Source organism: Bactrocera oleae, chromosome 5 (genome assembly GCF_042242935.1).
Source record: "Bactrocera oleae isolate idBacOlea1 chromosome 5, idBacOlea1, whole genome shotgun sequence".
Taxonomy (NCBI): Eukaryota; Metazoa; Arthropoda; class Insecta; order Diptera; family Tephritidae; genus Bactrocera; species Bactrocera oleae.
In genome coordinates this window covers 41,050,684-41,075,950 of record NC_091539.1, presented here as the reverse complement: position 1 = coordinate 41,075,950, position 25,267 = coordinate 41,050,684, and the positions used below count along the sequence as shown (strand labels likewise).

Sequence of the window (25,267 nt, the reverse complement as noted above, 5' to 3'; positions counted from 1 at the left end):
ACTCAATCGATCGTAATGATATTTTACACAGGTCTTTGAGATATAATTTACAAGGTCTTGCCGCGGAGGACTTTTTTGTTCAATTACAACTATTTAAAAAACCAAAAAACGGCGAGTAATTTTCACTAAAATATGCATGTTGTTGTAAAAACGTCTGCAAAATTACAATTTTCACTTTATTTGTTTTTTCTCATTCCAATACCTAGTTAATGGTTTTAGTTCAAACACGTATTTTTTCATTTTACTTTTGATGATCCTGTCAGAAATTCTGCTGTCAACGCAGAAGCACCTTTTTTCCGAGGGACTGATGATCGAGTTTTGAATATTTTCCTTTGAAAATTTCACAAAATCTTTATCAAAAATGTATCTTCTTTATAATATATATATTAAAAAAGTTTGAATAAAATATTTAATTTTTTATATGAAAAAAAAAACACTTATTGAAAATAGAGCGTTTTTTGCTCGACGAAACCCATGTAACCTCTTAATATGGCAGTTAGGTATTTTTATAAGTATATAAATAAACAGAAAAACAACCGAGTAACGAATTAAGGGGTTAGCCAGTCTAGAGCCCTAAGAAAATAGTGCTTAATACCTGCTAGTAAAGTAAGTTTGATTTTAGATTTACATCCATTTTTCACAAGGGGACTTGAAAAAGAGGTTCAATTGTTGTCCGGAAAATATAGGCAATAAGTATTTATAAAGAAAATTTGCTATAATAAAACATAGAAAGCTTACTAGATAATGTTACTGTGAAGCTATAGCTAAAATTTCAAATGGAAACGTGTATAAGCTCCGAGTTCCATCGTCGCCCATTTGTGAAAAGTTTCGAGACAAACGCGTTTAATGTTTTACAATCTACCAATTGAATAACGTTTTTAGAATCTAAAGTGAAAATGTATATCAGTCACACTATGGAAGTCGAGTCTCATAACTAGAAAGGACTCCAGTTAATACTCAGCTCAGGGGTTTTTACCATAACAGTATTTCCCGAAACTATTTAGGCAATGTCTTATATTGTACTTTTACAATAAAAACAATAGCAAATAGAGATCGTCGGGCATCTAATCTACAGGAAGCTAACTTTGGTGAACATAACCTCACTTTCATAATCCTTATTTTCTGGGAACTAGTTACATTGATTTATTCTGTATAATCATGTTTGCTATCTAAACCATCACAACCTTATCATAATTATAATCTATCCGTACTGGTCAAAATCGCAGATAAAAACCTCTCCTCATCGGGGTTCTTTGTAACTATGGTACATATATTTTATATTTTTCTAACAATGTTCAAAAATATTTGAAATATGTACATTGATCTGTCCAATAAATCATTTATTAGGTCGCAAAGTACTGTTCGCTTATTTGCACGTAAAGCTCGTTCTTGCGGTTCTCAGTTTCGTATGATGCAATATTGTGCGCAAATGTCTGCATCGATTGGTGGTCCTACCTCAATGGCTCTTATCTTGCGCACACGCCTTTCTGTGTACGTCGCGTTGCTCGTTGTTGTGATGAATGCAAAAACATAAATAAAAGTCGAACGCTTCTGTTTTGGTTACTTGTCCTCTGTACATTTTAGCGCTTTATAAACACTCGTTTACCGTTGTTGTTGTTGCAGTGGTTTTGGATGCTTGCACTTTTGGGTTGCATTTCTTCTTGCATATTCATACTTGCATTTGTGTGTATGTGTGCGTGTTGTCGTAGGCATGCGCGTATTTGTAGAACTCGTCGCAACGAAGCCCTTACACACACACATACATGTGGTAGACCCTTCGGTGTTTTGCCACTGAATGTGTTTATCCTTTCATCCTTTTTATGCTTTTCATGCGGTAATGTGATGCTTGATTGGTGCCGTTTCAGACAGGGACGCAAAAGAGTCTGACGTTTTTCAAATTTTCTTTTGGTGTCGCTCTGGGCATTCACACGGTCAAAAAGAGTCCAGCAACTCGAGTCTAGTTTTTCTGCATTCCTTTTCACAAAATGTTCGTAAATATTTGTGCGGTTCGACTGCGCAACACCGCGCAACACTGCATGCTGCGTATTTCATTTGTATGTTGAGATGATGGTCACACATTTTGCTTGCAATGAATTACCATGAATATGGTAGAACAATATGCATAATACAAGTACCTACCCGCTAAATAGTTTCAAAAAAATACTAAAAACGGGAATTCCCTAATCCACAAGAATGTATTGAATATCCGCTACTAATATTTTCAAGGCCAAATTTATAATAGGAATTTCCTAATCTTTAAGTATTAAAAACTCATAATCTCTTTACTCCGTATTAAAAATTCATAATTTCTTTACTCCATAATCTATATCTTAATTTTCTCCTTATTTACAATTTGTCATAATATTTCTATTATTCTATGCATACGTATTTGCATATTACATACAAAAATAGATAACAGAACTCAAATTTGCGATCGAATTCATTTGAAACCGAGCGCTCTTGCAACCATTCAAAGGATTTGAAAGTGAAAAGGAATGCTGAAAAGGGTAGCAGCGAGCTGTTACGAACAAGAACACAAAGCGTGCCACCCGAACACGAGTGGCACGGTCCCTTCGTCTTTCCTCGTCATCCCCTCACCCACAATAAACTGGTTTGAGACTCTTTTGCGTCCCTGTCTGAAACGGCACTTGGTACTCCAGTTTCGACACTTCGTTTGCTTGTTAATTTTGCATTAGGTCAGTTTCTTTGCTTTCCGGTCTAAAACTTGTGGAACGCGAGTAGGCAAGGGTAAATTGTGTATCGGTCACATCATATTGTTTTGCTAGGGTTTCCATTAAGTTTGCCACGAAGTTTGTAACACCCAAAAGGAAAGGTCGGACACCCTATAAAATATATCTTGTATATAAACGATCAGCCTACATATATGTGAACTAGTCCCTCAGCTTTTGCGATATCGATCTAAAATTTTGCACACTTTCTTTGCTCTCTTTAAAAAGCTGCTCATTTGTCGGAACCGCCGATATCGGCCCACTATGGCATATAGCTGTCATACAAACTGAACAATTAAAATCAAGCCGTTGTATGGAAATTTTTTAATGACGAGATATCGTCACGAAATTTTACATGGACTAGGCTGTCTTAGGCAACGGTACAGTCTTCGAAAAAATTGTTCATATAGGACCACTATAGCTCACATACATTCTGACCGACCAAAATCAAAATCAAGTTCTTATTTTTATGTGTGATGGGTATTATATCTTCGGTGCAACCGCATTTAACGTTTTTTCTTGTTTACAATTAATCTCCGTCGAGAATTGCTTAGGGTTTGGTTTTCCAAAATGACACAGATCTGTTTGAGTATAAAGTTATCCTGCTGCTTAGATCCGTCTAAATCCGGCGGAGGGTACTTAGTGACTTATTGCTGCAGTTTATTAACTTTGGAAAATTTCACCGAATTAAAATTACGCGATCTTGTTATTCAGTCCACGATTTTTCTTGCAAAATTTAAATTTACCTTTACCAGGTTTCATTCTACGCGTTTGTTATGAGGCATGTTCAGCTGGTCTACTAATACCACATATATTCTACGTAATTATATAAACTAACCACTCAACAGTAACTCTTTTTGGATGCATAGCCCTAGTTTAATAACAGTTAAATTGTCCCTTAGGCCTTGGAACGTTTGCGTATTGTATTGAATTTCCCTTTGCTATACTCTAGAAGCCGTCTTTATTTAACTTGGTGACACTAGATTTATTTTATTGATTTTATCATATTTTCCTTCGTCCGAAATTGCGGATAGTTTGTAAATTTTTGAACAACGCGCCGTTATTCAAAAACCTTATCATGGTGTTCTCAACACTGAACAAATATGGAAATGTTTAGTCTCTAGCTATCTCTAATTCAAACACATGCGATAATAAGCAAAATTAAAAGATAATATTGATACAAATAGTTCAAGTCTACCCTGTCTTCGTCTTCAAAACGGCAGCATTGAGAATTATATGTGATTATAAATTTTATCGAAAATTCGTAGAGCTTCGTCAACAGTGAAGTTGAATATATAAATTTTTTCCCGCATTTCTTTGATGCGAAGCATGATGCATTGTCCCGATTGTAAGGTCACGTAACACCTTTATTTCTTTCTCATGCCCAAAAATTCAGGAATAATATCTTTAAATTCTTTAGAATCTCTCTAAACTTAATTTTAAGGCTATCCAGCAGTGTTTTGTGAATTGTTAAGGGGGTTTCGTGCGTAACAGCCTTTTTTGAAGTCTACTGCGTACTACTAGTTGAAATCTCATACCTCGATAAAACTCTCGACTAATCTGAACCAAATTAGGCGCAACATCATCTTGGTATTCTCTTGTAGTTTAAGAATGGTCGAAATTGGACTATAACTACGTCCAATATAAATAATATAAATTTCCATCAGATCATTTCATTTTACAATATATAAATCAAGCTCCAATAAAAATAACGGAAAAAAAAACTTTGTAGAAATAGGGTTTGAAAATGTATCGGTCAATATGTGTGACCACTTTAAGAAATCGTCTTATATCGAGTATTTAATTCATATGCAACATTTTTTAATATAACAGGTGTTTTTAGACGTGTTGTTTTCAATGAGGCAATGCTTTTTTCGGAGTTGGTCTTTTTGACAGCTGTTACTTGATTTATACTCAGTTTACGCCATCCATTCATCAAACGGGCCCTAAACGTGATGGCCACTGATACCGATTTCCACAAGAAAATTTTATTCAGCAATGAAGTTCACTTTCGGTTGTTGAGACGCTGTTACATCCTCAAAAAGTCACTATTTGGCCTGCTCAATGCAGAGGGAATCATTGGTCTATATTTCTTCAAAAATTAACCAAGGCCATAATGTTACAGTCAATGGCGAATGCTATAGGGTCATGATTTATGACTTTTTCATGACTGAATTGGTGGATGTTGATGTGGACGATATTTCTGGCCTCTAGCATGGCTTCCAAAATCGTGCGGCCGCTTGTCTAAACGGCCCCAATTGCTGCAAAAAATGGTCGATATTTTTCGTTTTATTTCTTCATGAAAACTAAATGTCTAAAAAACAACTCTTTACCTAAATATTTGCCAACACCTAAAATATTTCTCCGCCATTGATCCTTGCAAATTTCAAGAGCTTTAAGTGTTTTTATGGAAATTGTGTATTAAAATTTTCATCATAAAATATAGCTCCTTTTATTTTGCTTATACTTAGCTGTACATACATATGTATGTGTTCTTGCATTTCACTAGCGTCTCGATATCTATTCAGAAAATGAAATATTATCCTCAGCCGCTGCGGCAGACATGTGCACTTTCAGCTCCAGCTGTCCTCAATGTGTACTCGCACTTCCTTTTTTCTGAACATGCGAAACCTACTCTCATTTTGTTGTAGTGGTTTTTTTTTGTTTAATGCAGCTTACAAGTGCGTAGACAAAGCTGATTGCAGTGCGTGGTGAATTTATTGTTGTCTCGTCATAAACGCTTAACCCAGATATGCACAAGTGTATGAATGCATTTCGCACACACATTCGCACGAAACTACACACATGCATACAAACGAACGTCGATGGAGGTGTTTGTCGGCAATTGCGTAAACAGCGAAGGGACGTTCTATCTTTCAACCCTTTTCTTGATTATTTTTTTTCGATAATCATAGCTTGTAAATACTTAAATATAATGCGGTGCAGAAAGAGTGTCATGCGTGTCGTAGGTTAGTGCCGTATTAAATTTCCTTTCACGTTCAACGCCACGAAGAAATTCAAGTTAAGTTGTTCATTGGTGTTTATTAACTTTCACACCTCCGAGTCCTTTTGTATTTCAACTTGTTTCTGGTAATTTGATAGTTTAATGACATTTCAATCGCTTTCGGTTGTCTTACTCGCACATTAGGGTGAGTCCAAATAATGAAGTATTATTCAACTTGCGTTAGGGTGGCATGTTTAGTTATAGATCCACTTAAAAGACATCCTCATTCAATATGTAGTTTTGAATTTTTCGGCGACAGGAATGAATTATTAAGATGTTGGTTCCGGCTTAATGTAATTTGCTAAAGTCAATTGCTATGCCAAAAATCCGTTTTTGTTTCCATTTTGAGGTTACATTTATCTCTTTCATTTGTGAGCTGAATGAACCAATAAAGACTAAGGTAGACATGGTTATATTGAGTGGCTACTAATTCTAGGTCGAAGCTGCCCAGCGTTGAAAATTATTGTACCAGTTTCGATCCATGTCATATTGAGGTCGCTTTAATACTTTCTATCGGCTTGTTTTAAGTATTTCGAATTCAATAAACGGATTTTTTATCGATAAATATAAATCGATATGAAATAAGTCGCATAAAGTCGGGGTGGATTAGTTTGAATTACAATTTTAAATTCAAAATAACTGTAATTGCCTTGCCAGACTACCCCAATATAATAAATTACACGGATGTTAAATTAATTGCTATCATACAGTGAATAATTTTTGCGAATAACCAATTCTAAACTTATATAAAACTCTTAATTTTTACTCGTTGTCATTTTCATGCATGTGGCAATGCTATACTGCAATACCGAAAAATGTATCAGTACACGTTTTGATTGCCTTTTCTATCTTAGCTATAATCAATCTGAAGCTGTACTTATTTCATTTTTCCCCTTCAATGTCCAGTCTTGGCAACAAAAAAAAATTGCGGTCACGTTTGTGGTATTAATGGTTTGGAACAGAATCGTAAGGAAAGATGAATAATAAACAAAATTGAAATAACAAAAAACTAAAGTAATAAAACATAAAAACTTAAAACATAAAAAATTATAAATTAAAAAAGAAAAAATTAAAAAAAAACAGAAGAGTAAATAAATGTAAATGTACATATGTATGTAAGAAATCAAAATCTACTATAGCATTTATTGCCTAAACTTAGCGCTTTCTTATTATTATTAAATATTTGTAGAAAAAAACATACCAAAATTTAATTTTTTAATCGTTTTTGTTTTTTTTCCAGTTCCACAAGATCACGAAGACTACTATCGACTGGATCCCAGCAAATATAACATAGAAAATGCCTATGATATCTATAGAGCGCTGTGTTGCCGCAACACAAGCGATACAAAACTTCTATTTTTGCTTAATGGTCTGGCAACACTTTGCAAACAGCAACAGACGGAGGCACATAATCCAAAAAATTATTTAGGCTTTAACACAGAAGAGTTGCTCTATTGGTAAGTAAATTCCTATTATTTAGTTTTATTCTAAAAATCTGCGGCCTTCACCTAGCTCCTAACTAGTTAATTTCGCACATATTAGAACATTTGTAATATCAGGGTTGCTTTATTATATTTCTGTCTTCAGGTACTCCAAGAAAAAATTAAAGTAATTCACAAGGTTAATCATCATTATTATTCGGTTATCACACACAATTTGCAAAATGACTTAGGAGAACCTCGCGTCGCTCGCTCTTAAAATGCTGATAAAAAAGAACAATGAATCGATGGTTATGGTTTTCTAAGATTTAAGGTGTTTGCGCGCAAAGCACAGTTTTCTAAAAAAGTATGGAAAGTTGTTTGGTTTGGAAAAATTATAACCAACCGCCTTTAACATATCCTATAAATTGTAAACTAAAGAGATTAATTGCAACCCTTGACTGCGACATTTTTCTTTCCAGTCCTTATTGAATTATATTCTGAATTCAAAAATATAATATTAATCGATTAGAAACGACTATTTAAATTTTATCCTTTCCACATGATATCCAAGAGATCATGATCAGTTGAGATTCACACGTATAATATTAGATATATGATCTATACTATGGGAACTATCAGCAGAAGCTTTTATCATAATAACAATAGATAAAACCAAATAAGGATATAGGAGATATTCCTGCCATTCTTTTGTCCTGTCTTCTTTGATTCTTTGCTTTTTCTTATACATCGGATCTCTTCAGTATGGTTAACAATTTGACGGTTTTAAAATAATATAGAGCCGTCAAGATTTGGACAATAGTCATCTAAATGTTACACTAACTCATTATTCGAAGTAGATTTTACTTGGAGAATCTGAAGTCATAGACTAAGGCATGATAAACCAATATTTATAAAAGAAGTTCGATTGATCCGAGACTTTGTTTAAAGTCGCTTGTGGCTAGGATGACTCAGAACTGCATACAAAGCAAAAACTAAGCATTTATAACACTAATGTCATAAGAGGACACAGGTAGAAGTATATTTTAGAATCATCAACTATTTAACCAACTTGCCAAAAAAAAACTTTCTATTGTAAATTATTTTTTCATGTTTATAAAAAAAGCTGTACAAATTTCATTGAAATCTATTGAGTAGTTCGAGCTACAGTGTTTTGAGAAAAACGCATTTAATTATTAAATACTCAAAATTTATCTGTAGGATTTTCTTCAAATTTTATATTATACTATATATCCCCTTAATCCTTTAAATTGGTATTATTTCAATCCGTTCTTAACTTAGAATGTTATTGATGAATAATTTATATAAGAATGTCTTGCTCAAAAGCTGTATGAGTGTACGTACCATAAAATTGCTTTGTCGTAGGGTGTATGGTGAACGACTTTTAGGGGAAAGGGCATCTAAGCGCACTTATCCCTTACATTCAGGATCTTGGTAAAACGGCATCGATAGAATGTCACACGGAAGATGATCAAGTAGTATAACATTACCTTTACGAATGAGTGATATTCAGCCGATTAAGCCGACATATAGCTGGTTGTTGAAAGGTGCTTAGTTGGGTTTCACTTCAGAACGCAATCAGTCTAATGATGTTGCGGCCTCTTGCGGTAAGGTGCTTTTGGAACTTTCTTTCAAAACACCAACCAACCAATCGAGGTAGAAAAATTAATATTCTCCATAAATATATGTTCGAATATTTCGCGCGTTATAGTTGTATTGGGATTTCTTTAAGCTCAGTAAGGTCACATATCTCAAGACTGAATTCTTTATATGTATAAAAAGAAATATAATTTGGAGTGTCCTAGTGTGACCTCTTTTTTTCACGTGTACGATTTTGTCGCATTTTTTTATCTTACTAATTATTGCTAATTTTTATCCATGGTCAATATGGTAATAAATTTATATGCACTTTTATTTTTCTAGTTTGAGCGTCTCGCTAATCCACACATTTACGCAAGTGCGTGCTGCCGCTTTGCGCACCATTCGTTATGTGCTGGCGACACCACGTGACGTTAAAATATTCAACTCAATGCAGCTGCAACATTTAGTATGCCGCTCCATCGATGTGCTGCTGAAGAATGATGACGAACGCGTGCAAGCGCTGAAATTGGTGAGTATATAAAAAAATTAATTGTACCAAATTATATTAAACCTCGCAAACTTTCATTTACAGATTCGCAAGATGCTGGCTATTTCACCGGTCGACATCAATCCCGTGCTCGTGCGTTGTTTGGTGTCACTCGCCGACAGCGGCATTGAAGATGGTGATAATATGTTGCGCGCCTGCCTGGCCACACTATGTGAGTTCGCGGTGATGAATCCTGTGCTGTTGATCGTCTGCGGCGGCGTCACAGCAATCACACGCAACGTCCTGGAGTGTCACAATCCACGTATCGCTGAGAGCCTGTGCGGCGTGCTGCTGTATTTGTTGGAGTGGCCGCAGACGCGCAATATATCGGGCGTGCGGCTGGATTGCCTTGCGGCCCCATATTGCGATTTCACATACCGTTTGGGCATCATGAACAAAAATAAGTATGCGTAGACTTGTCTAGGAAAGTTTCTTCTTTTGCTAATTATTTGTGCTGTGTCTATTGTTATTCTAGGGATGCTCGTGAATTGCGCTATACTAGTTGCCGCTTGGCATTGCTGTCGGTTTTGCGCAGTTGGACCGGTACAATTGAGTTCTGTAATCCGAGCAAACCGTCGGGGTTAAAAGCAATAGTGGATACGCTGTATCTGAATCAAATGGAAGTGAGAGTAAGTAATTGGATTCAGTTAGGGGATATTTTATTACACTCTGAACTGGTTATATGAGTTTGCCACGAAGTTTGTAACACTAAAAAAAAAAACGTCGGAGGTCTCAGATAATATCTGCATATACTCGTATAAATGATCAGCGTGAGGGACTGATCGATTTAGCCATGTCCGTCTGTATATACGTGAAATAGTTCCTCAGTTTTTGAGATATCGATCTGAAATCTTGCACTTGTCCTTTTCTTTCTACGAAGCTGCTCATTTGTTCGGGCCAATATAGCATATAGCTGCCACACAAACTGATCGATCAACAAAAGTCGAAGTTCACGTTTTTTCTTGTTTTTATTTACAAAATTGAATTTTTTGCTTTCAGAAAGCAATATTGGATTTGCTTTACGAACTTTTGAATGTACCGCAACCGCCCTGGACGGATGATTACACGATAGCCTTGCAGACTGTCGATCCTTCAGACTTTCAGGTACTAAAACAATCAAAAGAATTCCATAAAATGTTAGAAATTTGCACCACAATTTATTTCATTACAGGATGCTTGGTTGCTCAGCAATGGCTTTGTAGCAATGGAAGGCCGCTTTATCTTGCCGAGTTTGGCTGCACGTGCGCCAAATGTTTGCGAGCAACATTTGTCATTACTGCTGTACTGTTTTCTAGAGACTGGACTCTTAAATGCACTCGTCGAGGTGATCAGATCGAGCGATACGCATCTGTCTGTGCGTGCCACTGTGCTAGTTGGTATGTGTGTAATGTTCTGAAATTACCTTCCCTTAAATTTTTAATTCTACTCTTGCTGTTTTTATAGGTAAAATTTTGCATTTAATGCATACTCATTTACCGGCGGATATCTGCAGCACCAGCCCGGCACTGCCGACACTAATTTCGCACGCTACTCAGGGTAATCAAAACGCCACCGCCGCAATATCAGCTTTACAAAATTACCAAAAAATGCTACGCAATCGTCCTGCATCATGTAGTTTATTTTTGGATAGTATTATACAAGGGGGATGTAAGTAACTGCATATTACTTATGTAATTTACAAATTTTCCTCATCACAACTTATTATTTCCACTATTTCAGCCTTAATACAAACACGTCTGTTTCGTCGTGAAATCAACGCTCAGGATCATGCGCGGTCGTTTAGTGGCAATGCATTGCAATCGCCTCCAGTCGGCGGCCATTTGACCAGTGGCGGTATACTGGGTATTGCCGCCGGTGGTGGTCTTCTCATTAGTGATCGACAGCGTCTTGACTCAGTCTCATCCAGTGACGAGTCGAATGTGCAACCATCCTCATCTCGTCGTGCGAGCTTCCGTTTCAAGCGAAAACTATTGCCGTTCTTTGAAAATCAACGTGTGGCTAAATTAATACGTGATTCGAATGTTTTGTCATCGCCGGACGATAGTGGTTGGGACTGGGATATTATTATCACTATATTGCGCGTAAGTTGCACTTAAAATTTTTGTATTATAACGCATAATTTAATAATGTGTTCTTATTTTTTGCAGTCGAACATAATGCGTAGGGTAGACGATACGGTCAACAATTTCCTCAAATCGCTCTTGGACTATTACAAACCGAGCAAAAATCGCTTTTCTCATCAAGACTTGGGCAGACCTGGAAGAACTATGCCAGCGTTCGTTATTGCAGGCTTAGATTTCATTGACTGGCTGCTGGCTAATCCGATGGTATAAGAAAGAATTTTGTATATTGATGTTTTTTTTATAAGTATAAATACGGTATACTATGCTTAGCGTGAGTAGTAGAGTCGATTTAGTCATGTTCATTTATCCGTCTGTCTGCTTGCCAGGCTTTGAGATACTGCACTGAAATTTTGTATAGGTCCCTTTCTACCCAAGAAGCTGCTCATTGGTTGAAACCGTTGGTATCGGACCATTATTGGCTATAGCTGTCATACAAACTGATCGTTAGAAATCAAGTCCATGTATGGAACTTTTTTATTTAACAATATATCTTTACGTAATATATAATGGTTTATTGTCCAAGATAATGCTACAATCTACGACTATATTGATGAGTTCGGACCACTATAGCTGTCATATAACGTTTTCCCTTGCATGCGAACCGTTAGCCGTTTACGTTTTCAAATTTAGATATAAATATAGTTGCCATAAGAGATACACCTGTGGAAGTATTATAGCTTCGAGGTCGATGCCGCCGAAGTTAACATTTTTTTTTTTGTTTTATTTATATATAATTTTTTGTTTTATTTATTAATTTTTATTTTATTTCTTTAATTTTATTTTATTTATTTGTTTTTATTTTATTTTTTAGTTTTTCTTTTGCGTTTTTTGTGTTTTAATTTTTTTTTTTTGTTGGTGGTAATAACAGAAATGTAAAGTGGAACCCAAACTCAAAGTTGATAAAAATCAGAATTTATTCCGGTTATGTATACTTGACTGTCGTGAGAACGGTCTATTTAGTGCTATTTGAGAGTACTTTGTGTGTTAGAAAACCATTAGCTACTTGCAATTAGTTGCTGTTATAGCAGCAAACCCGTTCTCAACACAATTAGCAGATACCCGAGCTAAACCGCGCCTAAAAAACAGTGATAGGCTGCTTAAAACCAGGGTTAACTCCGGTAACATCGTAGTCGTTGGAATTTCCATAGGTCTTTAGACAAAAAACTGTGTTGCAGGGTCTTTACTTACTATTAACTACTATAAGATATCACTGATAACGGACAGTAAGTACTTTTGAAAAAATTACTATAAAATAAATCCTAATATAATTTAAATTTTGTCCCGTATTGTTATTTTATCATCATATTTGTATGTTACATACAAACGTACGTAGATTTAGGTGTTTCTTATCACAATACATGTAGTATTATTTATTTATTCATGCATTAAATGGAGCCGTTTTAACGTATTCACCTTTTTCCACCACAGATGGAGAGCATACGCATACTCACCGATTACTTTTCGGACATCAGCAAACAATTGCTGGCCGTGAGCACATCAAATCGTGCACACGACTGCCTCTTTAGTCCACAACACATGAGTAGTACAATGTGTCAGCAGTATTTTTTATACATTGGCCGCATGTGTCGCGCACAAAATGGTATTCGTATACTAACCGACACGGCTGTATTTGAGCAGTAAGTAGCACTACACGCTCGCAATACTGATTTTACGTGTAGGAAATTATATAATTAATTTCTTATCTTCTCATTGCAGCTTGATAAATTTAGTGCGCAATACTGACCATGTCTGCTATGTGAAGTTAACTGTCTCCGCTCTAGATTACTCGTTAGAATCGGTGACACGTAAGGTGTTGGAGAGAGCTTTAACTGCGGCAAAAGTGCGTAGTGGCCGCTTGTATGCCACACAATTTTTGACCGTTCTACTGCGTGCGCGTCTGCACAACTTCGAGGTCTGGGGTATACCACTGATAATACAGCAGACGAAAGATCCCGACCGTAGTGTCGTTTTGGCGGCGTTAGATGTGCTTGAAGAGGCTTGTCACGAAAAGGTGCTTAAAATCGTCTGTTCATATTGCTAAAAGTTCTAAAAGTCTATTAATTGCATTCTTCAATATTTTTAGTATTATCTCGAAGAGATTGTTAGCTTGTGGCCGAACCTAAAGTCACTTGGTGATGGTGGACGCTTAATAATGGCGCGTTACTATTCACTGCCGCGTGGCTTGAATCGTTCGCAGGCGCGCATACAAGAAGAGATTGAGTACTGGAAGAGCGGCTATAATAAGCGGTGAGCAAGCGTCAAATGCGCACTCTGAAAACTAATGTTATACAATAATATCTGTGTTTTTATTTGTACAGCTATGTCCTGCTTGTCGAGGCTAATACACATTCCAGTTTAACATTGCACATACGCAATGAAGATGGGCACTATAGTCGCCGCAATTGCAATACCCGACCGATTATAATTCCTCCAAATATTTCACCTCATCTCTATGGTCAAATGGTTCAAACAGCTCAAGGTACAACGGCATTGCGAAAATATGGCGATTTACCGCATTTGATTGACGTGATTAGTCGTGGAAAATGCTCGGATGATGCCGAATGTCTGGAATTGAAGTCGGCCATTTGGGCCGTTGGACACGCATCGACGCACTCGAATGGAATTGAATATTTCTTAGAATCGGGTTCGAGGTAAGTGAAAAATTGAGAAAATAATAGTTATAGAAATATAATATTTTGGCGAAAGAATTAAGTAACTGAAATTAGCTATTAACAATTATCTCTTTAGTTTTTCATCAATATGTTACAGTTATTTCCCAATATAGGGAGCTTGTTTTACTTCTTAAATATAGTCTAGTGTTTGTTTTTGTTGTAAGAAATAGTTTTAATGAACACTGCTGAAGTGACAGTCCGTGGTCGGATATAAATTCATGTTTGTTTCGATTATATTATACTATTGTTTGCTTGTTGCAGGTACGCAAAACTCTATTTTTATACTCTGAACATGGTATATTAAGTTTCCCACGACGTTTGTAAAATCTTGAAAGAAGTGTCGGAGACTATAAAAAAAAGTAAATAAGTTCTAAGTTCGGGTGTAACCGAACATTTTATACTCTCGCCACTTGCAAGGATCAAAGCCCGGGATATTACTTTAGGTGTTCGCAAAATTTTATATTAAAATAAGTATTGATCCGATTCAGCAAATTTTTGACTTTAAATCATGAAAAGAATGTCTTGTACCGAATTTTCTTGAAATCGGTTAAGCAGATCCCAAGATACGGGTTTTCACCTGTTGTTGTTGTAGCGGCAGAGTTCTGCCGAGTTGACAGTCCTTGGCCGGAACAAATCCGGGTCCGTTCCGGTTACGTAGACCCGACTGTCGTGGGAACGGGGGTTTTCACCTAAAAGTGGGCGGTGCCACGTCCACTGTCTGATTTTGAACGCGGTTCCTATAAAGTCATCTCATACCATACCAGAGATAAAATTTAATGTCTCTGACGTGTTAAGTGCTTGATTTATCCCGCTTTTAGAAGTTTTTAACATTACCGTTATGTGGGGAGAGGGCGGGGTTGTCACCTGGTTTTACTCATTTTCACACCTGACGTATATATGTAACTTAGAACTTCCTACTTGTTAATATTGGTTTAGTTCGCCAATGGTCTAATTTCTAGATTTAGGTAGTCGTTCAATATCATCATTAATTCCCAAAGAACTTTTATTCTCTTTTTGTTTGGAATCGATAAACAGTACAGTAACTCCTATATATGTATGTATGATCAATTTGCGAGAATTACTATCGATTTATTTTATAAAGCCAGAAAAATTTAATCTTTATATTCATAAAATGTGTTATATAAATAATATTGGCAGATATATATATGGTACTTTAGTTTCGGTGCCGCCGTGGTGGGTAATTTTTAACGGTTGTTTTACTACGCTTTAAGAAATAATTCCTCTCTTATATACTTTTTGCTTGTTATATTACAGAATCTACGAGAAATTGGTTATACTGGCAACAAAATGTGTTGTATACTCAATACGAGCCACTTGCTTCAATGTGTTGGGCTTGATCGGCGGTACAAACGATGGTGCTAATATACTCTACAAGCTAAGTATGTGTTTTGACGTTTTGGTACTAAATATTTGAATTTACTAACTGTTGCACAAACTCTTTTACAGATTGGTTGAGTGTACGGCACGATCGCAACACTGTTTGGCCAGTGCATCAACCAGAAGATTGGATGTCGAACAACTACACGCCGGTGCGACATCATTACGAGGATATGCCACCTTACAATTACACCGGTATTGATGATCAAATCGATGGCTCATATACGGGTAGCTACTGGAATTTGCTCTTGAGCAGCAGCAGTACGACGGGTCATGATGGTGGCGCGGCCAGCGCCAGCTCTGAACCGCCAGATGCGAATACCACGGCCGATAGTAGTAAAACGTGCGATGATATTGCCACAACAAAACCACCGCAACCACAACACCAACAGACGCTGCAGCAAACCGTTAGCACAAAATCAAAAACCCTACCGGAGAATACATATGTGCGTCATAGCAAACATCAGCGTTCTTTGTCGGAGTCAAAAACTACGGATGTGATTAGCCTAATAAGTGGCACTGCCATTGGCGCTATGGGGGTGCAACATCCGGCGCATCGCATACGCTATAACTCCTGCACCGATTCGAATACATCGGGTGTGAGCAGTTGTGAGTCGGTGACCATGCGGATACAGACCGTGGGGTGAGCGCTTGTTTGCATAGTTTTGGTTTTCAATAAATTTGACGAAGTCAACACTACAATAATGTAATGTACTACTTTTCCAGCGATTTTCAGCAATTTCCGTTGAGTCCTATACCGAGCATGTCGAATCTGATTGTTGATGTGCAACCGCAAAGAAGTCTCCTACTGCGTGGCACCTCTTTAGTTGGTGCTTCATATCTGAATACCTCACTAAGTCCGGCGGATATAAAAGGTTATGCGCAGTTACGTTCATTGCGAAAATACTGTCGACCGATAGTCTCTGAGTCGGCGACAGACGTTTACGATATTATCGATCGCATTGAGTCTCTCCCCCTCGGTTCCTCCGTGATGCGTCCACGCAAAACTTCCTTTGGTGAATCGCAGCGTCGCATGAAAGTGCGTAGCTTGGATCGGCAATATTCGCTGCGCATACCGTAAGTTATACATATTTGCCATCAAAGATATGTATTTGTACTTACAAAGCTTGAACGTATACACTTTCAGGCGCTTAGACTTTGAAGAATTGCAGCAAGTACCATTGCCAACACTGGCAGCACCAAAGTTTCTAGCACAAAACGATTTGAAAGGTCCTTGCTATGCAGGTAAATGAAATATTAGCGATTTTTGAATACTGTGAATATTTATTGTAAATACTTTTACTTTACTTTAGAAACGAGACGATTTAGTAGCAAAAAAATTTTCGCTTTATTAAAAAAATGTATATATTATTGGGTGTATGCATTAATTCGTGCGGTTTTCTAAGAGAGGGCTCTACTAGTATTATTGCGCGTCGTGTTCATCTGTGGCTATATTCATTTCAAAGGTACTGTCATTTCGCGTCGTTTTCAGTAGATGTCATTTTGAGCGTGAACAACAATTTGTTTCATTCATTTGAAAATTTCGAAATTTGTACCAGATAAAGTGTTTTTGCGGGGAGTTCTTCTTCATTATTTTAACATGAAGAAAAGTGCTGCCGAAAGCCATCGTATTTTACTGGACGTTTATGGTGACCATGCTTTAGCCGAACGAACGTGCCAAAAGTGGTTTGCACGGTTTAAAAGTGGCAATTTCGACTTAGACGACGGAGAACGACCCGGACAGCCAAACAAACTTCAAGACGAAGTATCGAAGACATTGCTCGACGCAGATGCATGCCAGAGGCAAGAAGTACTTGCAAAAGTATTAGGAGTTGATCAAGCAACCGTTTCCAGACGATTAAAATCATTAGGATTCATCCAGAAGCTTGGAAATTGGGTGCCTTATGAATTAAAGCCAAGAGACGTCGAACGTCGATTCTGCATGTCGGAAATGTTGCTTCAACGCCACCAAAAGAAGTCGTTTTTGCATCGGATTGTCACTGGCGATGAAAAATGGATTCATTATGATAACCCAAAGCGCAAGAAATCGTATGTGAAGCCCGGCCAACCATCAACATCCACGGCAAAGCCGAATATCCATGCTGCTAAGGTTATGCTATGTATTTGGTGGGACCACAAGGGTGTGCTCTATTATGAGCTATTGAAATCGGGGACCTCTACCGAAAACAATTGATTCGTTTGAAAAAGGCCATCGCGGAAAAACGACCAGAATATGCGACCAGACACGAATCAATAATTTTTCATCATGACAACGCTCGGCCACATGTTGCAAGGCCAGTTAAAAACTATTTGGAAAACTGTGGGTGGGAAGTTCTACCTCACCCGCTTTATAGCCCAGACATAGCACCTTCCGATTACCACTTGTTCAGATCAATGCAGAATGCCCTCACCGGAGTACGCTTCTCTTCAGAACAGGGTATCAGAAATTGGATTGATTCTTTCTTGACCTCCAAGCCGGAGAAGTTCTTTTGGGATGGGATCTACAAACTGCCAAAAAGATGGGCAAACATCATAGCTTCCGATGGGCGATACTTTGAACATTAAATGTATTAATAAAGTCTTAATTTTCGTAAAAAAACCGCACGAATTAATGCATAATGAAAGGAGTCAGTTTTGGACATTCATCTGAATCAAATTCGTCTAACCTTTTTATTGTTGTAATTTCATAAAACAAATTCCAATAATTGAGAGTAATTACCACTACAATACGATTACTAAAATTTGATCCTAATAGAAACGGATCTCTCTAATCTTAAATACCGAACTAGGTGTGCATGTCGCTCTTAAAACAAAGATCAGTTTAACTGAGAATCTGGTTGTTTTAAAATCTATTAGGTTGATTACTAATTTTCTTCAGTTCGGCTATCTTTTATCCTCTAAGACTTTATATAAATTTTTCGATTTTGGTCGCACTTTACTTTTCCTTACTTTCTTTTCTTATTATATTTAGTAATTTTCCAATTTATTTAACTATACTATAGCTAATTTCCTCTGATCCTTACTTACAGGTATTTGTCTTCCAAAAAATCTGCTTGATCTCTTTCCTACCCGCAATGTGGGACGCACGTACGTCTCACGCGACATACAAGATCAGGACTTGATGGATATAAATTTGCTTACTGCAAATCAACAGTTCCTCAACGATTCTCTCAACAATGAATGTGGCGATGAATCTTCGGTCATATCGTCACTTTCCGACGTGTCGTCGGTGAGTAAGCGTTCGAAGTGGCTCGGCGCTAAACATGGACGTAACAATTGCCTCCATTGTTCACGTGCGCGACGTAATCGCACACATACGCAACGCCTGGATAGTGATGCAGCCACCGCGGGTGCCGCACTTACCACAGGTGGTGAACTTTACACCAGCAGTGGTACATTAGTTGGTGCCACAACAACTACACACGTCACGCGTAAGACCAACAAACAGCCACCAGCCGCACAACAACTGCCAAGCATTCAACAGTCGACGAAGTCACAACCGCCGCAGCAAAACGCGCAAAGCTCCTCCACTATACAGCTATCGGACATCTCATTCAACTCGCCGGAAAGTATACTGAGTGAGGAGAGCATGCCCGATCGCCTGACCGCCAACATATTGTTCAACGTGCAACGTTTGGCCAACCCGGTCAGTGCGAGGCTGACGAAGAAGGCATTGTTGGAGCTGAAGCAGAAGCATCCAGCGGCCTTTCAAGATATATGCCTCTATTCCGAGGTGTGCAAAACATTGGGGCGCAGCAGTTATCGCATGAACGCCCGTCGATTTTTACAGGAATTATTTCTTGACTTGAATTTCGACTCGTTCTATGCTGAGCCCTCAGATATATTACTGAAGAAGGAGAAGTATATGGATTTCGAGCGTGACCGTAATGAAGTGGAGCGCTTGCATGAGCTGAGCGGTAACTCACGGGCAACCAAAGGTAAGAGTGGTGCGTCCGCTGCATTAGGCGCTATTGCTAGTGGACACGGTGGGGAGTTGAGCGGTGGCACTACGAAGGTATTAACAACACAAACAATAGCTGGCTTGGGCTATATGCCAACGCACAAGGCGGTAGCGCATCTCAGCGGCAAATCACAACCACTGGCTAGTGTTTACGAAACCAGCTGTGAAAACCTACTGCAGGATGGTACAACAAAGGCTGAACTTAATGTGAAAACGAAATTCAAAGGTGATAACAATCGTGAGGATAAAACGGATGCGCGTACAAAAGCTAAAACGCACGTCAACACATCCGCCTCGGTGAGCGTCACTTCGTCGTTGGGTCGTGAAATGCGCAATGAATTGCGTATAACCTCCGATAGCGATGAAAGCGATTATGAAGATAGCAATCGTTCGACGCAGTGGATTGCGGCACCATCGGTGCTGACCAACGATGATGTGGACGAAGTGGATGGCATTGCGATACAACGGTGTTCCATTACGCCTGCCTCGTCGACGACGGTGGCATTTTCATGCAATACAACTGGCACAAACACCGCCTCCAGCCAACCGACGATAAGCAGCAGTAATTGCAGCAGCGAACAAACGACGAATAGCAGCAATCGAAGCAGTATTTGTACGATATCGCGACAACCGACGATGGCCAGCGGATTTTCGGACAACAATATGGAACACATTAGTGTTAGCAGCAATAGCAACATCAACAACAATAACAACAATGCGAATGCTAATGTGAACACCAGCTGTAGCAGCACGAATTTGAATGCGAATATAAGTACGAGTGTGAGCAGCGGTAGCGTCGGCACGAGCACGAGCACGGGCATCAGCAGTTGTGGCGTCGGCGTCGTCGGTGGCGCCAACAACACAGGTGGAGCGAGCATATTAGAAAACCAAAATAAAAAGTATACACGCGGACGTTTTTATACGCTTGAATTGGACTTGAGTTGTACGAAAAATAAATTTCCCATTACAGATCGTAGCCGCAATAGTGCAAATTGGAAAACGGAAAGTGCTGTCGCTGTCGCTGCCGCTGCTACAACGTCTACTGCTACCAACATTGATGGCGCAATTCTGCGGCGTAGCAGCTGTACGCAAGGCAATGGTGGACTGCCCACGTTAGGCGCAACAAGGCAAACACCAAATTCACTTACAACAACAAACACAGAAGCCACGTCGGCGTCAACTAGCACCAGCAATAGCAATTTCCACTATCGTTTGCCCATCATGCGGCAATCATACACAGCAGGCATTATGCCACAAATGCAATACTTCCATGTAGATGACGGCAGCAGAGATTCGATTCGCGACACTACTACTACCACCACAAATAGCAGTAACAGCAATGCTACCGATGGCGTCGTTGCGATTGAACCATTGACTACTAAGCATAATGTTGCTGCGTGTAATCAGCCAACGACGATCACGACGAGCAGCGTTAAGACACTAACAATAACTAAGAGCTTGGCGGCGTCACTGGCGAAGCCTATCGGCAGTTTGTACTGTGAGAAACGCTTGCAGGCGCTAAAAATGGACACAAAAGCCACTGACACTTAAATTCACGCGACTTTCATGTAAAGTGGACCCAAAACAAATACCAACGGACACTTCAGTTCATTATTATTTTTCGCTTACCCACCAACCCCCTATTTTATTTGTCTCCTGCCTTTCAGCAGCTGATTGATACCGTATTTATTTTTAAGTTTACGCTTTTAACAATAGGAATTGAATTATGCAAAGTATGCATGGGAGTAGACTATATTCTAAAAAGTGATTTTCTCTATCAAGGCAAGTCGTGGGTAGTTTTATAATGTTTGCTTAGGACAATTCGCTTATTGAAGTTATGAAATAACGTACATTTACTACACGATTTTTGAAAAGACTCTGAAATTGTTAACACTATACATGTGTATATATCTGTAAGCGACTTTATTTTGTTTGGATTTGGTATCACTGTATTTGTAGCAAGAAATATGTTTTCAAAAAAAAATTACGAAGTACTAAACAAAAGTTTATTATTAAAAAAAGGCTTTACAGCCAGTACTTTGTACCACAAAATGAAAAAAGAAAATTGCTTGCTTTCTATTTGAAAAACAAATTGCTAATACTTGTGTTGCAAACGAAAATTCTAAAGGCTAGTATATGTATATACATATATACAAAATGTATCCGAAGCAATGAATGAAAAAATTTAAAAAAAATTATAAATGCATTGTACAGTTAAAATTTCATAACAATTAAGATACGTTTGGTTTATAGGAATTCTTTGATTATACTCCATAAACTGCATTATTATGCTAGTACTTGCCGCTAACATGTGCTAAACCAAAAATTAATCGGATCTGTTAATAAGTGGTAGCCGTGAGTGCTGTAGTTACAATTAGGAAAAATCGTTGGAACAAATATGTAGATTTTCAAATTAAATAGCCAAACTGCAGAAAAAGCGTGGGAGAGTACGTATGCAATTATAGGTTATATTTGCTCCAATTATGGTTAGAAGCTGTTAGGATTACATGCAAGAGTAAGGAAGAACGTTCCACTAGCATTTTATGGCCGATTCACAGACAACTTTTGCTTAGCTTTGTGTCAGACATTTTCTTTAACAGATAATTTCCATGTATGCTTTTGTATGATTGTATGAGTTCGTTCAAAACCGGGGCGAAGCAAAATGTTTCACTTTTTTACGCTTTGCCAAGCAACAGTCGCCATTTATAGAGAGAGTAGAGAGAAGCGCGGAAAGCAAAGTGTTCATTCTGACATACTCTGCGTTTTTCGCTTTATTGTCACTGTGTGAATTGTAAAGCAAAGCAAACAGGGTTATATGTGAATCGGCTATTATTCCTGATATGACCGTTATATTATATTATTGTTATTTTTGTATGTTTGTATGCTTTTTATAAAGTACGAAAATCGACTATCTGTTTTCAGGATATATAAACATTCAGCAACAGTTAATAGCCTAAATTGGTGTGCGCTTTATTTTTTGGCAAATTTTCTATTATACATATAATTTGCATAAAAAGGGTATTAATATTATTTTTTACTTATCGAACTTTGTACTTGTAGCATGAAAATTCCAATTTAAATTTGTTTTTCAATGTCCTGCACTCTTCTAATTTTTCCTGTACAACAGTTGTTCATCGGTAATATTTTCTAAAGCAATACAACTACTGTACATGCATATTTGTGTACTTTGACAGTGGCGATTATCTATTTTCGAACTTATTTTGTTAAAAACAAAGTTTTTCTTAACATATGATTTCGATTAATGGTTGGTGAAGAGCATTATAAGAATTTCGTCGCGAATCGAACACTCAAGTGACATAAATCTAGTAGAGAAATTCAGAAAGAGACAGATTTTATACCGCATATGTACAAAGAGTATAACAAATAACTTTTTAAAGTGGTGTAATCGTTTGTTAGCTTATCTATTTGATTTTGCCAGTCTCTGTGATTTAGACTAGTCATAACAGAAGGAAACCTCTTAAACCTTATGAAATGTATATAGAAATGATCAGCCTGACCAGCTGAGTCGATTTAGTCATGTTCGTCAGTCCGTCAGTCTGTATATACGCGAACTAGACTCTCAGTTTTTGAAGCTGCTCATTTCTCGGAATCGGAAATCGGAACCACTATAGCATATAGCTTCCATACAAACTGAACCATCAAAATCAAGTTGTTTTATGGAAAACTTTTTTATTTGAAGATATATCTTCACGAAATTTGACTTATATTATTGTCGGACGACTGTAGCATACCTCTAACCGATGAAAACCAAGTTCTTGCATGGAAACTTTGTTTTATTTGTGAAGGTTATTGTAGCTGCAACCAAAGTTAACGTTTTATTTTTTGGTTGATTTTTTGTCACTACAAGTTCTAGAGTATCAAAGACAGGCTGTACTCTATTGTATTGAATTCTACTTGATAACTGCACTGTGATTCTTACTTTTGACAAGCGAGTAGAGAAATGGCGAATAGAAGACGATGTTTTTACATTATTTCAATTTTGAAGCGATTTGGTTGAATTTATTTACATACTTAAATTACCCATGCGTGAAAAATTTTACAAGTTTTTTTTTTGTTGAACAATAGTATCAGTCAACATTATAGTTTCTAATAACAAAATAAATATTTGTTGGTAATAAAATAATCTTATTTTATTTTTCTAAAACATCTTTGCTTAAGCTCAGCCCTACAAAAAGTACACAAATATGTATGTACAAACATAAACTTGAATATTAAGACTTTATCCTAACGATTTACGAACAAACATACATACATGCCTACATATATTAGCTCACACATTATAGTTCAATTCTAATGCATTTCTACAATAGTTAGTTACGATTTTATTACAACAATATGCCGACAAACGAATTTCCTATATTTAGCATATAAACAGAAAACAACACAAAAGACAACTAAAAAAACAAATTAATAATGAAATAACATAAAATGAACTACAGCTGGTGGCATTTTCCGCAACATTACAGAAAATATACATACACACGAGTATATTGTACAAAGGCAAATAAATTGTAAAGAAATGTGAAAACTCATGTAACACACTTACATATGTATATAAAAGTGATAGAGGCAAAGAAATTAACAGTTCATAAGTATTAAAAAATGTTTTTTGTTTTGAACACATTTGCAATAACTTACCACAAATATAGCGAAATATAAATAATACGAATTAATACATAACAACAAAACTCTCAACTGCCACTAAGAAAATAATGATTTCAACAAAATAAAACAAAAAATGAAAAATGAACGAAGTTATTTGCTTTAAGTAACGAATATTTTTTAATTCCTTCAATGCTATAGCTCTAATGGTTTAAGAGTTGTAGTTTTAGTTTTATTTTTTTATATATATTTAAACTCGTACGTAATTTCTTTTTGTTTTTATTGCAAACCTTCACTTAAGTTTCAGTTTTCGCCTTAAAAAATGATCCAACGTAAACAAGCCTTTTTATTAGCAATTTAAATATTTTTCCATACATTTTACATGTTTTTTTTTAATCTTTGCAATAAATTTTTATCAACACAGCAAATAAACCTATAACTGTAAAATAATGATTTCAAAATTTTCCGCTCTACAAAAAAGTTTTTTTTTTCATAAAAAGATTCCTTTAATAGTTATAAGCAGTTAAAGTTATGCATCAAATGAACTGTACAAACAGTACACCATGTCGTATGAGTAACACAAATAATTTAGGCGCGGTTCAAGTTGAAAATAGTTTGTTTACGTTGGATCCTTTATTTTAGAGCAAGAACTGAAACTTCGTGGGCGTTTGTAAAAAACATTATTTGAGAAATAACGGACACCCTGATATATACGTATACATATATATATACGCTGTGTATATGCGCGTGCAACTCTTAAACTACTACTTTTAAACAATTTTATTGTCCTCGACTCTCCGCAATTATGTACAAATGTTTATTCTGATTTGCTTTTTCGTCTTCGAGTTATATGTATGTATATAACTATTTTTTATATACTATATATTTTCAATTTATTTTGCTTTTTACATATGAGTTCCTTTAAGCAACACGAACTAGTACCATAAAACATACATACATACATACACATGAACACTGAAGTGAAGCTAGCTTAGTTTTAAAGTAATTGCAAATAATAAGAAAGATAAACAACAACAAATACAAAATAAATAAACAATGTAACTGCATTTTTGTTTCCTATTACAACTACATAAACACATACTATAAATACAACAAAAACAAATAGTTAATTTACATATTAGTACGAGTAGCTAAATGAATTTAATTATTTATACGATTTTTTTTATTTA

General features: G+C 36.9%; 1 protein-coding gene across 4 annotated transcripts in view; it reads left to right on the top strand.

Annotated features, from left to right (window-relative positions):
- The window catches only part of rictor (rapamycin-insensitive companion of Tor), a 39,529-nt gene extending 16,270 nt beyond the window's left edge, over positions 1 to 23,259 (top strand). For 3 of the 4 annotated variants that reach the window (XM_014236771.3, XM_070110210.1, XM_014236770.3), the window contains 18 exons: positions 6,974 to 7,190; positions 9,096 to 9,282; positions 9,346 to 9,704; positions 9,776 to 9,929; positions 10,300 to 10,404; positions 10,472 to 10,676; positions 10,744 to 10,947; positions 11,020 to 11,381; positions 11,448 to 11,627; positions 12,852 to 13,060; positions 13,140 to 13,434; positions 13,507 to 13,670; positions 13,742 to 14,074; positions 15,371 to 15,495; positions 15,563 to 16,136; positions 16,220 to 16,570; positions 16,641 to 16,738; positions 18,523 to 23,259. In XM_014236771.3, coding sequence (XP_014092246.3) covers positions 6,974 to 7,190; positions 9,096 to 9,282; positions 9,346 to 9,704; positions 9,776 to 9,929; positions 10,300 to 10,404; positions 10,472 to 10,676; positions 10,744 to 10,947; positions 11,020 to 11,381; positions 11,448 to 11,627; positions 12,852 to 13,060; positions 13,140 to 13,434; positions 13,507 to 13,670; positions 13,742 to 14,074; positions 15,371 to 15,495; positions 15,563 to 16,136; positions 16,220 to 16,570; positions 16,641 to 16,738; positions 18,523 to 21,005 — 6,605 coding nt within the window. In that variant the 3' untranslated portion in view covers positions 21,006 to 23,259. The remainder of the gene's footprint in view (positions 1 to 6,973; positions 7,191 to 9,095; positions 9,283 to 9,345; positions 9,705 to 9,775; positions 9,930 to 10,299; positions 10,405 to 10,471; positions 10,677 to 10,743; positions 10,948 to 11,019; positions 11,382 to 11,447; positions 11,628 to 12,851; positions 13,061 to 13,139; positions 13,435 to 13,506; positions 13,671 to 13,741; positions 14,075 to 15,370; positions 15,496 to 15,562; positions 16,137 to 16,219; positions 16,571 to 16,640; positions 16,739 to 18,522) is intronic. The other variant, XM_070110211.1, reaches the window with a different exon arrangement.
- The last annotated feature ends 2,008 nt before the right edge of the window (positions 23,260 to 25,267 follow it).